The 16,650-nt window shown below is 40.7% G+C and overlaps 1 protein-coding gene across 1 annotated transcript; it reads right to left on the bottom strand.

Moving 5' to 3' along the window:
* Positions 1-55: 55 nt before the first annotated feature.
* TTC14 (tetratricopeptide repeat domain 14) lies at positions 56-9,099 on the bottom strand. Its single transcript, XM_048955030.1, is given in 13 exon segments — positions 56-1,481; positions 2,192-2,301; positions 4,180-4,297; positions 4,868-4,990; positions 5,074-5,193; positions 5,640-5,711; positions 6,296-6,448; positions 6,971-7,100; positions 7,200-7,284; positions 7,880-8,079; positions 8,689-8,793; positions 8,796-8,831; positions 8,913-9,099. Coding segments are annotated over 13 exon segments (2,373 nt in total). The 5' UTR covers positions 9,061-9,099; the 3' UTR covers positions 56-508.
* Positions 9,100-16,650: the final 7,551 nt, after the last annotated feature.

Genomic DNA, 16,650 nt, shown 5'->3' with positions numbered 1-16,650 from the left:
ATAACCACTGCACCTCTATCAAACAGCCCAGCAACAGTAACAAAAAACCAAGACACAAAATTAAGAAAATTTATTGATCAAACGAGTTATATATGTTGATGGCATATGAATTTAATTTAGTATTCCACCTTCAATGGCTGGAAGTTAAAGCTTGAAGCAATAGTCAGTTGTATCCCAGGGGAAGAAAAACAAAAAACAAATTCCTGCTGTTAAAGTGTATTTGATGGAAGTTCCACAGCCACAGTCCAAGAGAATCAAATGATTTCATTCCATCACACAAAGCATACCGTACAGGAACATCTTGAGGATAAGAAAATTTGATTCTAAATAATAATCAATATCTTATGTAAGGTATCATTGCATCTCTTTCCACCACAAAAATCTTTACCTTAAGAACTCTTTGACATTCTGCAAGACAAGAAATTCTGCTTGTCATTTTTCATGTGTGTGTTCCCTTCAAAGAAGCCCAGATAAAAATACATAACTACATCCAACAGAAAGCATTTTCTTATGTATTTTGCTGTTTCTTCTGCTTACTTCCTTTTTCCCGCTCAAACTCAGCAATCTGATTGAATATGTTAACTAAGTTCTGGGGCAGGTTTCTTTTGGTGCCGCCTTCTGTTTGTCCTGTATCATTTAAAGTAGATTCCCTGTCTGGTTCCTTTGTTTTATTCATCTCCTCGTAACTTCTTTCCCTGTTCTTACGCCCACTTTCATTTCTATGCTGAGTTAACTCCTGCCTATCACTGTCATAACGTTTATCACCTTCGTGTAAAGGAGTGCTAGAATATGATCTGTACTTTCCCATTGACTTGCCAGAATAGTCAGACCCTGCTGGTGACGTGTAATACCTGTCCTGACCCCAGCCGTGCTTTTTATAGTGTTCTCTTCTCCCTTCTGCATCCCATTCCGACCTCCTAAAGTAATGCATCCTGCTTTTATCATCTGACTTATAACATGAACCTGAATATCCCCTTCTACTGGAGAAAAATCTGTCTGTTTTATGGTATCTTTCGGTTTTGCTAGTACTTGCCTGAGTTTTGGAACTACAAGAATCTCTTGAATCTTCAGACCTACCTCCAAAAGTGTCTTCATCATCACCTGAAGTCCTCGACAGAGAACAGTGTCTGTCTTTCTCTCTTACCTCTGGTTTTGGACATACTAAGCTGTCCTGCCTTTCCAGCAGTTTCTCCATTTCAAAATTTTGGTTAAGGAAGGAGGCGGAGGTATCAGCTGGAGGTGAATACCACTCCTCTTTCCTAATCTGATCTTTATAATGTGAGGAAGCTCTGGAAGAGCGTTTTTTGGAGCTATGGGATGACTCTGATCTATTCCGATGCTTTTTCTTGCGTTTCTTGTGATCAGAGGAAGAGGAGGAAGAAATTGATGCATCGGATGAAGAATCGGTTGAGGATGAAGAAGAGGATGAAGAGGAGGAGGAGGAGGAGGAAGAAGCTGATCTTTTCCTTTTCTTCTTCAACCTAAAAATACAATTAACCTGTGAGGTAATCTTCAGCATTAGGCAAAGATTTTATCTAGAAAACAGTTCTGCACTCCCCATAGTCTGGCTGAGATTGGACTGTAAGGCATGAACAGAAACTGGGCCTGTCTTAGCAAGACACTTTAAAACGTCATTTCTTTACCAGAAGAATTAAGATTAAATCCACTGAACAATGTATCACAAAGTGTGTCCTGTTCAATACAGCACTGCGCTTCAATACTTTACAAAGTCTTACAAAGTATTTGTAAACATCTGTTCAATAAAAGGCTGTGTAACTAACAAATGCTACAATTACATAGTTCATTTGAAAATCGATTATACATGGACTTACATGCACTTGTACCCTTCTCTTTTTAAAATCATAAGGCCTATTCAATGGCTAATGTTGAAATAATAACAGGATGCAGATAATGACTCAAAATTTAGTAGACTGCTCACATCAGAGCTCATTTTTCATCAGCCCACGTTAAAAGCATGTGGTTGGGACACAACCATGGAGCTGTGTTGCTTTATGTACTGTGATTTTTCTTCATTTAGCTCGTGCATTAGCTGTCAGAAACTCTAGAATTTACAGTGGGCCCCTTAACAGTTTGTAACTTCCTGGTTTGGGATGCTTTCTCTAATAGAAAAAAAGAGCCCACATTCTGGCTTAATGTGCTCAAGAATCAGTACTGAATCAACAAAGGTTACCTTTTTTCCTCTTTTAAAAGCTTACGCAATTTTTCTGCACTTGTTTCTACTTGCTTTTCTTTCTCTCTCTCTTCTTTTGCAGCTTGTTTCTCCCTCATTTCCAAAGATTTCTTTTTTGAACCCAAACATCATAAAAAAAAATTCATTAAAAGTGTTAATTAATAGTTAAAGTTTTCCCCATGCCCCCAAAGCCATTCAAATATATAGTTACAGCACGGATGTTTTACCAGGATTCCCAGATTGACAGTTAATAAGAAGTTTGGCATTGGCCATTGTTATGATCAGGTTTTTGTTAATGACCATATCGCAGTTTTTTATCCATTGGGAATGTATTTGACCAACCATTGCAGTGGACCCGTGATCCAGCACACCACGAAACACGTGGTCCAAAGGGTATAGAGAGCATATGCAAGAAGAACACAGTGTTAGCAGTGTGGAGGAAGAGAGCAGGAAAATGTTAAAAAAAAAAAAAAAAAGAAAAAAAAAAAGAAAATATTAAAATAAAAGATTGGAGGGGAAATATTGTTATTGCAGTTTACAAGTAAAGTATGGCAGAGCCCATTGTAAAATGTGTTGAAGTTGGCCATGTTTGCATACAAACCATTTTGTAACAATTTCACAGACCAGTTTGATGCATAGTTTACGTAAGAAATCATGTTCCAAGGGTTTGTTGGTGATGAGCAGCACCAGATGTCAGATACAGCAACAATGGTCCAATTCAGAAGAAAATGCATTGAAGAAAAACACATAATCAGTATTACAGGAAAACACACTTGGGTGTTGTTTCAGCCATTCTAACACAACAGTGACAGTACCAGACTTGCATATTCAAATGCATATAAATGCAAGATTGTGATTATCATAAGACAAGCCTATTAAAATCTAGTAAGGATCAGACTTCTGCAATCTACACCCCTAAAGAGCAGCTCTATTCAGAAACAGAAGCAGGTCTGGTGATTTTCAAAACTTAGCAGTAGTCATAACAGATACAATAAAGGAAACCCTTAATAGAAGATACGGCTATGCAAACCAAAGAAACAGCCCACGTTATGTTTACCTGCTGCATCAATGACCATAATACCAGAATTACAAAATGCTGAAAGAAAATGAAGTATTTCCTACTTGCTACAAATATTCTTCATTTTAACCAAGGCTTTAAGATCTTTCTACTGCAGCCAAACATAGATAGTGTTCAAATACCATACAACAGTTCATCTATAATGCAGTTCAGTTTTATTAAAAAGGTTGTCGTAGATCCTCTTTCCCTTCTCTCAAAGCAACCTGTCAGCATTATGGCTTCACCAACTGAAGAAGTGTCAACTGAGGCCACCTGCCTTAGTCTCTTTACTTCATAATATGCAAAGCATAGAACACACCAAGCCTGCCCCTCAGTGCTTAATCTTACTATGATCCTCCCTGGAAGACAATACAAGTAAAGGAGATAAATAAAAGGAAAATGGGGAAGAAGAGAAAAAAAAAAAAAAAAAAAAAAAAAAAAAAAAGACAACAGATCAGCAAAAAGATTGAGCAGGGCTCACCTGGGAAACATGCTGTGTGCAAGGGAAGGGAGGAAGAAGATAGCTAAGATTTTCAAAATCATCTGCCCATCCTCCCAGCCCACTCTTTTCCTTTAAATCACCTACAGATTCCCCCCTTGAAATCTTCCTGCACTTTGGCTGGTTTTACCCAAGGTTAATGGTTTTATCCTCTTTTCCCATCTCCACTGTTTGGCATTTTTTCACTACTCTGTTCAAAACAGTGGAGTCATCAAGAGGTACCTCTCTTCTGGTAGGTACAGCCATAATGCTCACTATAAAAGATTTACTATGGAGAAGGGAAGCAGAGAGCAAGACAAAGCATCACTGTCGAGCCTCTCTGTTCAGAAGACTTAAAATGATTTTTATTTATAATTATTATGATGATTTATTATATTGCTATTTATAATATTTATTTTAATTGAGTTATATGAAGAGAAAGTAAAGAATCACCTGTATACGCTTACGGACTTTTGTTAAGGCCTCTTCTGCTTCTTGAAAAGTCTCATCCAAACTTAAGGCTTTTTTATAGTAACTCTCAGCATTTATTAGTTTGTCTTCCTCTTCCAACCTAACATTTAAATGATGAAGCATGTACAGTTAATTTGTATCTCCTTGTGTCCTGGTCATCATCAGAAATAATACTCTGTACAATTTCAATTCCAGTTTCAAAAATAATGTCTCTTCTCAATGCAGATGCTAAGAAACCTATTCCCGAGTACTCCAAAGTTAATTCTTCTGTTGCAGAGGCTAACAAATATGTCACAGAAGTGACAAAACATGATCTTGTTACAAATAATTTCATAAAAATATATACAGACATATATGAGAATATATATTCCTCTATACATAAGAGTCAACATTCCTATACACATGGGAATATCTTCAGCCATTTCACAGCACTTTAAACGAGCTTGGCATCCTGCCTGTGGAAAGATATCAATAATTAAATCTTAACTATTTTGCAAAAGTTATAACTAGGACAGAACAGTAAACGTAAACCCACAGGCAGATGTATTTCCAACATATAAATACCCAGGAAGGTCAGGTGCCAATCTGTGCCCCAACTAAGGCCATATTAAAAAATACTGTAAGAAAATTATTCTCAGCCAAACAGAAATACAATGCTAACTACACTTACTGCTCGCCTCTTTCCACAAGTGTCTGACAGAGGTATTTCCTTGCATTCCTGTGTGTAGGACAGTTTTCTAAAGCAATTTCAAAATCACTTATGGCTTTGTTCAGACTTCCTTTAGTTGCGTACCTACAGCAACACAAAAGTTGCACAGGCTTTAACAATGTTTTTCCTTCACAAAGTAGGAAATCCAATGAGACAAGCAGACTTACAGAGCCCCACGAGCTACCAAAGCTTCAACATTCTGAGGATCTATTTCCAAAGCCTTGTTGTACTCATTCATGGCCTCCACGTGGCGCCCATCCTTGAAGCAATCAACCCCTGCCTTCACGCTAGAGAAAAGTATTTATAAAAACATTATGATGGTAAGGCTACAAATTTTTTACTGCCAATAATTCAGGAATTAGTGCTCCACGCAAGCAGTTAACTTATTAGAAGGTAAATTACATGAATTAAATTTCAGAACTTTCTTTAGATGCTATTATTTGTAATTTAAGATAAGATTTGTCATCGTAAATCTTTCATGTATTTAATTGAAGCTGCTACATACTATTGTTTGAAGAAAAAATGTTTTGCTAGCATAGAATTCAGAAATAGTAAATACTCATCCCCATTTTTCCCCCCTCACACCTAGTAACTCAAGAGAAGTATTTCAACAACAAATTGAAGTGTGTGCTGTGGAAAAACTGGTTCAATGGGCGTTTTCCTTCAGGAAATAGAGCTGTATCCTAACCTAATCTTACAGTAACCTCTGAAAAGAAATCAGCATACTGCATACCAATTCAGGGCCCAAGATTCAGACTGCTTTTTCCTCAATGCAGGGGCAAAATCTTCTTCATCAATATTTTTCCTTTAAAAATAACAAAAATAAAAGTTAAAGTTGCCTTTTAACTCTGTAACATTAAAATTATAATACGTAATGCATTTGAAATAAGCTAAAATATTACTTTTACAATGCATTGCTTCCCTCCCTCAGTCAGGACTTATTTTTTCTGGATTCACTTTTCCCAAACTGTTCTAACACTGCAACGTGGCTACAGCACATTTAAAAAAATATATATATATATATCTCATATTCACATCTACCTTGGGGTGCATGATACCAATACATACATACACGTCTTAAGTTTATTTTACTTACTAACAATCATCATGCATTTCAATCCAAAGACATTAACGAGACTGAAATAATAACCTGCTACAGCCTTGGCATCAAACATGCTTGGGGACATGTCTCAATCAAACAAACAATTTTAAATACTAATTTCTTACTCCAGAGGAGTTTGCCTTTAAAATATTAAAGGACACAGAAGCTGCAGTCATGGAAACTGGAATAAGAATGGTTGAAGTACCAGTGTCTATGACTTCAACTCAAGTCTACGTTGGGATTAGAATAACAAAGCTACAGGTAGGAACAATGTAAAAATCACTTACATTTGTAGACTTCTCATCAAAGATGGTGGATTTGATTCACTTATTCCTAGTTTTTCTGTTAAATACTCAATTAATGACGGATTTGCAAATCCTGGGGAACGATGCAACACCTCTTCAAATGTCTCTCCTGTTTTTGCAACTTCCAAGCTTCGCCTTCAGAAAGCACCAGCATACACAGAACAAGGATGCACACGACACTGAATGTTATGCTCAGAAGATGTAAGCAGCACTGTCAGTATGGGTGTACAAGCCACTTATTTCTACAGGCGTAAGTTTTCCTACTGTTTAGCTATACTGAAAGTGGCAGAGACAGCAATGAGCTTCCTGCCAAAGTAAATTTTAAGGAATTTAATATTTCAGTCCCAGAGTCACAATAACAACAAAAACAGTAAAAAGGAAAGCAGTTTTACAATGGCAGATACCTTCAGTTCTGCATTTAGCAAACGTAACTTCATTTGCTTTTTGCTTTTCTTGCATTCTGGGACAGACTGTGAAAAATCAACTACAGCTGATAAATCTAGAAAAATGTAAGTGACAGCAAAGACCAACAAAAAGACTGCAGTTACCAAATTAAATTGGAAACAATCCTGACAAGTTTAAAGGACAGCCTATCAAAGACATTCTTCAGACAAGCTGAATACCTTTAGTTAGAAAGCCTGGACAGCATATTCTTACCTATAATGTAAGGGCAAGTCCTCAGTGGCAATGACTCCTAGTTTTGTACTAGAAAGATTGGGCGGAAGAGCTGAGCTGTAGAGTGACAACGTGATCTTCTCGTGGTATCGATCGACATCCTTAACAGCCGCTGCAGAAACAATTCAAATTAGGACAAAGCACAAAGATCCCCAAAGTGAAACTGATTCCTAATTACAGCTAATTCCTAATTACACTCACAGCTACTTGCCTCGAATAAGATCTCCAGCTTGATAATAAGATAAAGGATCTCCATGGTTGGTTTGAGAAGGCACATCTCTCAGTGGACAAAGAGCCTACAATACAGGAAAGCAGGAATAACATAAAAAAAGAGGTTTAATTACAGAGCTAAATTGGCTGCATTACAGAATTTTCCATGTTACTGCCATTGACTCACAACTTCATCTGCTCAACAATCTTTCAACACACATTATATATAAAGTAAGAACACTCCATGTGTACATGAACTTTTTTAAAAATGGAAACTCATCTCCCTGAAGTAAAACATGTGCTAACAACATCAAAGCCACTACACATGCTTACATAAAAGCATTTGAACAAAACCAGGCTTTTTTGCTCCGCAAAATTAAGATGGAGGAATGTAAGTTTAATCTTCCCACACATGAAAGTCATAATAATTGAATGCATGGCTTGGCTCAAATTACAATTTATGAATCCGTAGATAATGAACTTTTCCACTCTCAAGTAACACATTTTGAGCATGGAGTATAATGAAAGTGCTTGCTGACTCAGCCAAAGCATCATAAAATCATGAGTTGTCCACAAATTCAATTACCACTCCCTGTCCCAAAGCTCAGATTCACCTTTACTTGTACCACTGCATTATGAGATACAATGCAAACCCATAAAACGATCACAGTCAAATCTTACACTGATCTGTAAGTCATCAATCTGCCGTATGAAACCACTTCCCAGACACATCAACACCATGAAAAAGCCAAATTCACGAATGGAAGTAATCCTCCCAATCACGATGTCTCCACGTTCGATGTCTCGAAAAAATAACTCTCTCCTGATTTCCCCAGGAACCTCCATGAACTGCTCCAGGGGAGGCATCACAGCGTAATACTCTGCAACACAGGAGACATTCACAGTTCCAAAATGACCAAATTACAGCCTGAAAGCACAAAATGCTTCAAAACAGCAGAATACTTTAAAACCTGATTCATTTGTAGTAGCAATAGTTTATGCACAGACCAGAAAATGTAAAAGCAAAAAATTTTATCTGGGCTTCTAAATATACCTGGAGCACAGTCAGCAGTTTGGGCACCACAATACAGGAAGGGCATAAATCTGTTAGAGAGAGTTCAAGGAAGGACCACAAAGAGGAGGAAGGGCCTAGAGAACAAGATGTATAACGAATGACTGAGGTGCCTTGGGTTTTTCAGCCCAGAGCAGAAGAAAGGCCTCAATGCAGCCCACGGTTCCTGAAAGGGTGTGGAGGGGCAGTGCTGAACTCTGCTGTCTGGTGACAGCAACAGAACCCGAGGGAACAGCAATGAGCTGTGTGAGGGGAGGGGGAATTAGGGGAAGGTTCCTCACCGGAGGGCGGTGGGTACAGAACAGACTGCCAGGGCAGGGGCACAGCCCCGAGCTGCTGCAGTTCAGCAGGTGTTTGAACAACGCTCGCAGACGTAAGGTTCGGGTGGTGCTGCGTGGTGCCAGGAACTGGCCCTCACCTTCATTTTCTTCAATGTTGTCGGCAATAGGACCATTGGGCTTCCACGACTGAGCAAAGAGTAGGTCCGCCTTTTTGGCGATGAAGCGCTGTATCTCGGCGTCGAGCTCCGCGTCTTCCTCGGCCCTGAGAGAGGAGAGCGAGCTGAGAACGGCCCCGCGCCCCTCCAGGCTCTCCCGCCGCCCCTAACCGCCCCTGCGATCCCTCACCAGGCGGACGGCGAGCGGGGGGCCCCGCGGGGCGGCTCGAAGACGGTCCCCGGGGGCGGCAGCAGCCCGCGGAAGTCGGGGTTGTCGTGCTGCTCGGAGCGAAGTAAGGCGAGGAGCGAGGGGCCATGGTAGCTCAGCACCTGGCGTAGCAGCTCCCGCTCCATAGCGCCGCCTCCGCCAGGACCGGAAGCGGAAGGGAGAGCGCAGGGCAACGCGCACGCGTAGTGCCAGGTAGGAGAGGCCGGGGCGAAGAGCGGGACGGGGCAGCATCAGCGCCCCCTGGCTGGCGGGAGGACTCCGGGGACCGCTCTGAGCGAAGCGGTGCGGCGGGCCGGGGGCCCTACGTTGGGTGCCCCGGCAGCAGGACGCAAAATAGAAACAACCGTGCCAAAAAGGCAGGGGCTTCGTGCGCTCCGCCCGAGCCGGCAACGCTCAGGGAGCGGCGGCAGCAGCGGCGGGCCGCCAGGGGCCGCTGCCGGGCCGGGCTCGGGGGGCTGCATGGGAACAGCGGCTGCACGTGGGCTGCAGCCTGAGCGGGGCTGCTGTCGGGGCGGGGCTGAGCTCCTCTGTCCGGGAAGTCGATCTGTGCTTCTTAGCAAATGCAAAGAGCGAGCAATAAAAACTGTTTGCAGCACAGACTTTGCTTTCGTAAGCGTTTCTCCTGTGCGGTATGCAGATACACATAGGTGCATGGCTAGAGCTGAACCCCATGTGTTACGGACTTTTCCTACAGACCTTTTCTTCTGTGAGCAGAAATCAATTGCAGTTTAGGAAATTGAGCAGTTCAAACTCTGCCGATCCACAGACTGTATCTGGTTGCCCCTCAACGTGAGGGTTAATTTCATATTTAAGCAGACCATATTGTCTCCATGCTACCATCATTGCACAGGGACATCTGCCTTAGAGACAGCATGTCAACAAAACAACACAGCCCAATGTATAATTAGCTATACTAGATTTTACCTGGGCCCAACAAATTCTTAAATTACCTTAATCAGATGTGCAAAACACACACTGTATAATTCCACCTTTGGAAATAGCTTTGCAATAGCAGGCTGTAGGAGCATGAACTCATCATTTTCTTTCTTCATTTTCAGATTATAGGAATGAAATCCAAAGCAAAGCATGGCTACCAAGAACCTTCTGTGTACAGTTCCGTCACACTCAGGATGTACACAAGCCTGTGCTGTCCTTTCTTGTCATGGGCTAATGCCTGGATATTTGCTGTGCTATTAAAAATCTCTGTATGTTCTTAGAGGTGGGTCTTTTTCCCCCCATATTTTGCTTGTTTTTCTTCAGTTAGCTGATAGGAAATGCTTGGGATAGAAGGATACAGCAGCCATCACATTTCAGTTAGGTTAACATTAAATGGGACAGTATGGAACAAACGTGGGTATGCACACAGCATAAGAGATTCCAGGGCCCAGGGCTGGGGCTTGCAATCCTCAGTTCTGTTGACTTCTAGAACTGCCTGAATAAGTAGTGCTTCCTCCCCTGCTGAACAAAGGCAGAGTTGTGCACGACATCCCTGCTCCTGCAGGAACAAGTTACAGACTTGACAGAGCAGCATTCCAGGCACTCTGAAACCAGCCTTGGCCAAACGAGTTAGATGTAAATTTTCTGACAGCTTAGCTCACTGCATGGTAAAAGGCTGCTTCTAAGATCATGTACCCTGCAGCTCTTTCAACACAGAGCTTATATTTTCACACCAGGCTACCTTTGAACCTAGGGTCCAGCCTACAGTGAACAACCCAAAACCTGATCAGCATGAAAGAATTTTAAAGCGGATATGTGAAACACTAAGCAGATTTTCATCAAACTCCAGTAAGCACAGCTTGAATGCAACAAGGTCAAGCTGCTTTTTCGTGTTCCCAGGTATATCAGTGGTAAAGCTTACAAGAAAATTGCAGAGAAGAAAGGATTTTGTGTCAAGAAGCACATTTTATCATGACAGAAAGATCTCCCAAGATCATGCTTTTCAAAGTGTTATTTTCTGCAAAGTTTGAGCAGATTTAAGGTAAATTTTAGCCTTCTCCAAATGGGAGTGAAATGTTCAGCTAAATTTATTCTTTCGACTAAAGAAGATGAAATTAATGTTATTGATGACAACTAACATGAAGAGCTATTCTCCCAAATGTTTTCTTGGAGTTGTTTTTGGGAAGGCTCTGCCTGAAGTAGTCCTGCTGCCCAACCTTTCTGATCATTTATGAGACAGCAAAGGGTTTGTTCAAAGCTGATGTGATAGCCGAGATACTATTTTAGTTCAAGAATGGGGGAGGGATGTTCAGTGCAAAATAATTGCTAGCCAGCTAGCAGCTCTCCTTTGTGAAAAACACGATGTCTGCAGACAGAACCACCAAATTATGATGGAAGCGGCGTGAAAACAACACCACACTGAATGGCTGTGCAACCCAGGCTGTGCACATTCAAGCATTTCCCTTTTTAATATGTTCATCCTAAATCCAACTTTGGCATGGTCTGTGAGAGATAGTAAGGTTTCAGTGGAGACTCATGGAGGTATGCTGGGCACCTGGCTGTGGTGTCCGGGTCTTTGCACATCTCAGATGTGTGGAACTGTGCAGGCAAAGAATACTTGGTCGCATGTCGCAATTATGCAGAGATGGACCCTGAAAACTGCCCAGGCTCTGAATGAGCAATTAAGCGCTGCTGGAGTACAGAAGAAATAATAGTTAAGAAATGTCAACTGAGCACCCCCTGCGACTTTCAGCAATTTCTGTCAAACTTGCAGGCAGAGGCACTGCTGAGCCTTTGTGAGGCTGCAGGGATTACTGCTCGTGCTGTTGGTGCAGCACTGTGTCTGCAGATCACTGAGGAGCGTTGGCAGGCTTCAGGTGAAACTGAAAATGTTGCTGAAGGAAACACCGACACTGATATTTTTTCACTTGCATGTGGAAAAGCAGGCTGTCGTGAGTGAAGATTTACTTATTTAACGGGAACGCCAATTAAGCAATTTAGTGATAACCATGACACAGACAATATGTGCACACCCACCTGTGCAGTCTGCAATGCATCTGGAAATACTGCCTACAGAGCAAATTCCCATGGTACGTGAGGAACACGAGTACATGAGGGACTCGGCGGAAGGCAAGCTGAGCAGGCTGATGACTGTGCTTCCTATGAACTCCCCAGCCTCCCCAGCACGCTGGTGTTATCTGCTGCTTTGAGGCAAGGGAGTCATTCTGGCTTCAGAGTTTCAGAGTAAATCATTACAGCTCTGCAGCTTTCCACTCAGCAGAGTAGATCATTCCTTACAACCCACAACTTTAGTTCCAGCACATAGCAAAATGCAGTGCCAATATTTGACTTCCAGTCAGCAATCACTACAAGACTTTTAACTTCAAGCATACAACTCTCAATTCTTATCCTCCTCTCATCCACAGTAGAGCAGTGTCCATATTTTCATTGTAAAGTTGTTCCACCAGCTGTTCTCATCTTCCAAAATTGCTGTATGCCATATCTGAATTTTTCAAAGAAGTTCAAGAAAAGTCCATAAAGTATTCTGAAAATGCGAATCCCATGGAATTTTCCTGTTCCTCTTGAAACTACCCATTTCTTTTTGTATCTCACAGGCGGTTGCCCTAAACCTCCATGTGTGCAGCATCTGTAATACTGGCTAAAGAGCAGCTGACAAATGTTGGAAGTTTTGTTCTTAATTGCTCACAATGAAGGGAGTTGTACCATTGCTGCAGACTAATCAGCAGCCTCTTTATGTTGTCACTCATATTTCTCACTATTTAAAATACACTAAATTTAAAAATAAATTAACTGTTTCAACTCATGAAAAGTTAAGCAGTCGGCAGCTTCTCACCACAGATTAATTATCTCCATGTTTGCTCGCATTTAATGCATGAGCATAGCTTTACTTAAAGCAAACAAACAAAATGGACCTAAAATTGAATGTTGTCATACATAGGTGAAACTTTGATTGAAACTGATAAGCTGAGTTGGTTTGATATGATGTCCAATTAATTTTCATTTCCTGTAAGCATTGTTTGAAGATAGAATGACTAACAAATAGTTTTGCAAAAAGAAAGAGAAGTTAATTCCCTTGTATTCTGGATGATGTAATTCCAAAATTAACAGCCATGAACAGTGAGTTTCATGTGCAGCAAAGACATCCATTGGTCTTCTGACAGAAGGTTTGGTGCTCCCCTCACCTGGGAAAAGCTGAGACCAAACCCACAACACAGAAGATCAAACTGCCAAATTGATGTATGCATAGGATGTTTGTTTCTTTAAACACTTGGCAAATCCCTCACAGCATTGAATCCAGAAAGCTGAATTGATTTGCAAGTAAATTCACATTCCATTAAAAAGAAAAAGCGTATCTGCTCTGAAATTTAGAAATATCATTTGGTTTGTAACTTAAGGAGAGGTTTCCAGTTTGTATCAGCATTTTAAAACATCAACAGTTTTAATAGCAGGCAGCAAATGAAGTCTGTTGTCGTTTTGCTCATGGGAGAATTTAGAAAGGCTGTGACAGCCACAACTGCCACTGATTTTGATGGGAAGTTTTGTGCTTCTGATGGATTTTGGATGAAGATTTTGAGGGCTGGCTTTGACTTCAGCAGGTTTCGGGTCAGCCACGGAAGTCAGAAATCTATCATTAAAATGTCTGTGCTTGCATTGCTGTCTGCAATTAGGAAAGCATTAATCACAACACATCCGTGCAATTGGGTGTCACTGTGCAGGCATTTTGGCTGGAGCTGCTGAAATGTAAATAATATACATCTGCTGATTTTCTCCAGCTATGTGTCTTATTAAGGCAGTTCAACTCAAATACATATTCACAGAAAACAGAAGGTCTTCAACAAATGAAATCTAATGGAGAAACAAGGAAACAACAACAAAAAATGAACAACATAAACAACAAATGTGAAAGAAAGCTGTATGCACAAGCAGGTAAAATCACCGAAGTAAGAGATCTACGTTGAAGTACAGCAAGAGGCAGAATTCATCTTTTTTTTTTAATATATATTCCAAATCTAATGACAGGATATTGAGACAAGATATTGAAATGAAAATCATGTGTTCTGTTCATCTTTTTTCCTCCTATTTGTTATATTTTCTGTGAAACTGAAAAAAAATAAATTGTTTTTAAGGTATTTGGCAGCTAAAGGCACAGGATGGTGCCAAGCACTGTTTCCAAAAACAAACAAGTAGGTTAAGCTTGTAAATACCTTTGAAAATTCTGCCCTAAGAAAGAATGATAATTCGAGCCACAAAGTTCCTACATATGTAAATGGCATTGTTTGCTGTCACAGCTAATTACAGATGTAACTCTGTGCTTGGTTGATTGTGAGTGCAGAATAAACATACAAATGTAAAACACTGGGGTTTAAAACTCCCCTCTTGTATTGGTGGTGATGCGATCTTCCTGAAACTGACAGCTCTATACATGAGGGACTGTGGGTACATGTGTAGGAGCACAGCAAGTGGGAGAAAGGAATCTAAATTTCCCATCTGCACAAAATGTCAACACACTCTCTATAAAAAGCCATCACCAAAATCTTGATAAGCAGAATTCAGTCTGGTCAAGTTCTAATTTGCATCTTCACTGACAACGAGAGTTAATGAGAACTTCAGCACAACGTTTCATTTAGTTGAAAATTTAGAAGAAAATGGTGCTTTCAAAAAATGCAGTAGGACTTGGTTTATGCTGGACAGCACAACTACAGCTACAGTTTAAACAAAAGCTCAGTAATCCAGGAGCAGGTTGGCCCTGCAAACATCTCAAGCCCATGTGGCTGAATTGCCATGTCAGCTCTCAAAGACACGAGGAACATTTTTTTCTACAAAAGCAGCAAATTCAAATGCATCCAAACAGCCCTTTGGGTCCCTGCAACCCAGAAGAGGTTTGGACATTTCAAAGTGTGAGAAGGGTTTCTCCCATACATTTCTCCTATAGAAACTGGGCTCCAATAAGAAGGGGAAAGTCTTCCCGACCTGAAGCCAACAGTTCCTGCTTGTGAGTGATGGGCTGCAGAGAAACAGTTACAGCATCACGTGCTCAGAAACTCCCTGCAGTCTAAGAAATCACTTGTAATAAACTGCTGTCCAAGACAACAATAAGATAAACCAAGCCAAAAAACAAACAAGGGTGGGATGTAGGACAGGGAAAAGAGAGGTTAAAATACACAGTGTCTACAGTAGGGCCAAATGGAAATATTAAAAAATAACGAGGTATTAAAATAAAAACAACTTACTAAAATAAAACAAGAGGGCTATAGTGAGAAGTCTAAGATAGTCTGTAATTGCAGACTTGGAGCAGTAGCATATTCCTGGTAGTAGCTAAAATGGGCCATAGTCCTTTCTATTCTGCTTCAGAAGTTGTGTCTCACACAGCTGAGAGATGAAATGGACATTTGGTCTCTTTAGTGGCTATGTTAGAAGCCACAAAAAATGGGGAATAGTGGCAGCTTGCTTTGTGCCATTTACAAATCCTTTTCTTTTAACATCGACATCTTATTGCCTTCATACTTTAAAATAACTATCAGAGAGAGGAAAAAATATTATAAAGAAAGATAAGAGTACAAAAGTTACTGAGCTTCACTGCTAGTGGTACTGTGTTATTTAGCTTGAGAAAAGGAAAGCCTGGAGAAAATCTTAAAACGGAAAAATATACAGCATAAATATTTTGCATTTTCTGAGGGGAGCATCCTTTGGTATATCAAGCTCTCATGCAGCTTAGCAGCATGACACATCTTAGTGATTAAATGCCAGCTCCATGGCAAAACCCAAAAAACAAAACAAACAAATTTTTCAGTGGAAAAAGCCACTGTTCTCTAATCCTGCACCTCAGCTCTCACAGCTGTAAAGGCACAGTGGCAGGATGGTAGAAATTAAATGCTATCAGCAGGTGAACTGCAGTCTGAACTTCACAGTCTGCCTCTATCTACCTTCAGTCTCATGTGGCTCCATGAAAAGCCCTGGCTCAAAGTAGCACCAAAGGTACAGGAGGGGCAGAACTTCACCATCTGAAAAGTCACCTTAGTTTTATTCCAAATGGTACAAAACAGTAACATGTTTTGGTGAGTTAGCAGTGTTTATCCACCTTTGTTTTCCTCACACTGCTTGTAGCTCAGTCACATTTGGCAGCTGACCATGAAGGATATTCTCCATAGATCAGACAGCTCCACAGATGCAGCAGTCAGATGGGGGCTGATGAAAGGCACGCGCTGACACTTGACAGGATGGTGATTGTCCCATAGTTTAATAATAACATGTTAATCATCTTAGAGTCATTATTCACTCTCAGGCACACTGTACTCCCATACTGACATTAAAAAAGGATCCACTAGAGAGAAACAACAAACAGGACATTTCTACAGGGCAAAACACACTGGAAATCTAAAAGGATCCTGTCAGTGTAAATCATCTCCTCACCTGCCCCAGGACACAAAACCAACAGAAAGGTGGCTTTGTGCTACCTCCTGGTACTCACCCCAAATGATTTGGGTTATAAATACATAGCATTAGGGTGCTCCCACGAAGGAGATTCCTACCAGAGCAGAAAGTAATTGAGTTGGAAAAAATTAAATCTGGAAAGAAAGTCACGCTCTGCAAATGCACAAACAGCAAAGGATGACAGATTACCTTTAAGATTTGTGCTCATTTAGAGTTGGCTATTGATAAAGTGAATTGAGTTAGTTCATATTCTAATTCGAGCTGATCTATGAGTTTAAAGGACTCTGGGGATACTCACAACTCATATGAAGGGTGGGCTGGTATGA

The sequence above is a fragment of the Lagopus muta genome, chromosome 9, assembly GCF_023343835.1.
Source record: "Lagopus muta isolate bLagMut1 chromosome 9, bLagMut1 primary, whole genome shotgun sequence".
In the NCBI taxonomy this organism is placed as follows: Eukaryota; Metazoa; Chordata; class Aves; order Galliformes; family Phasianidae; genus Lagopus; species Lagopus muta.
The sequence above is the reverse complement of the archived record's forward strand: the minus strand, read 5'-3'. Positions and strand labels throughout refer to the sequence as shown.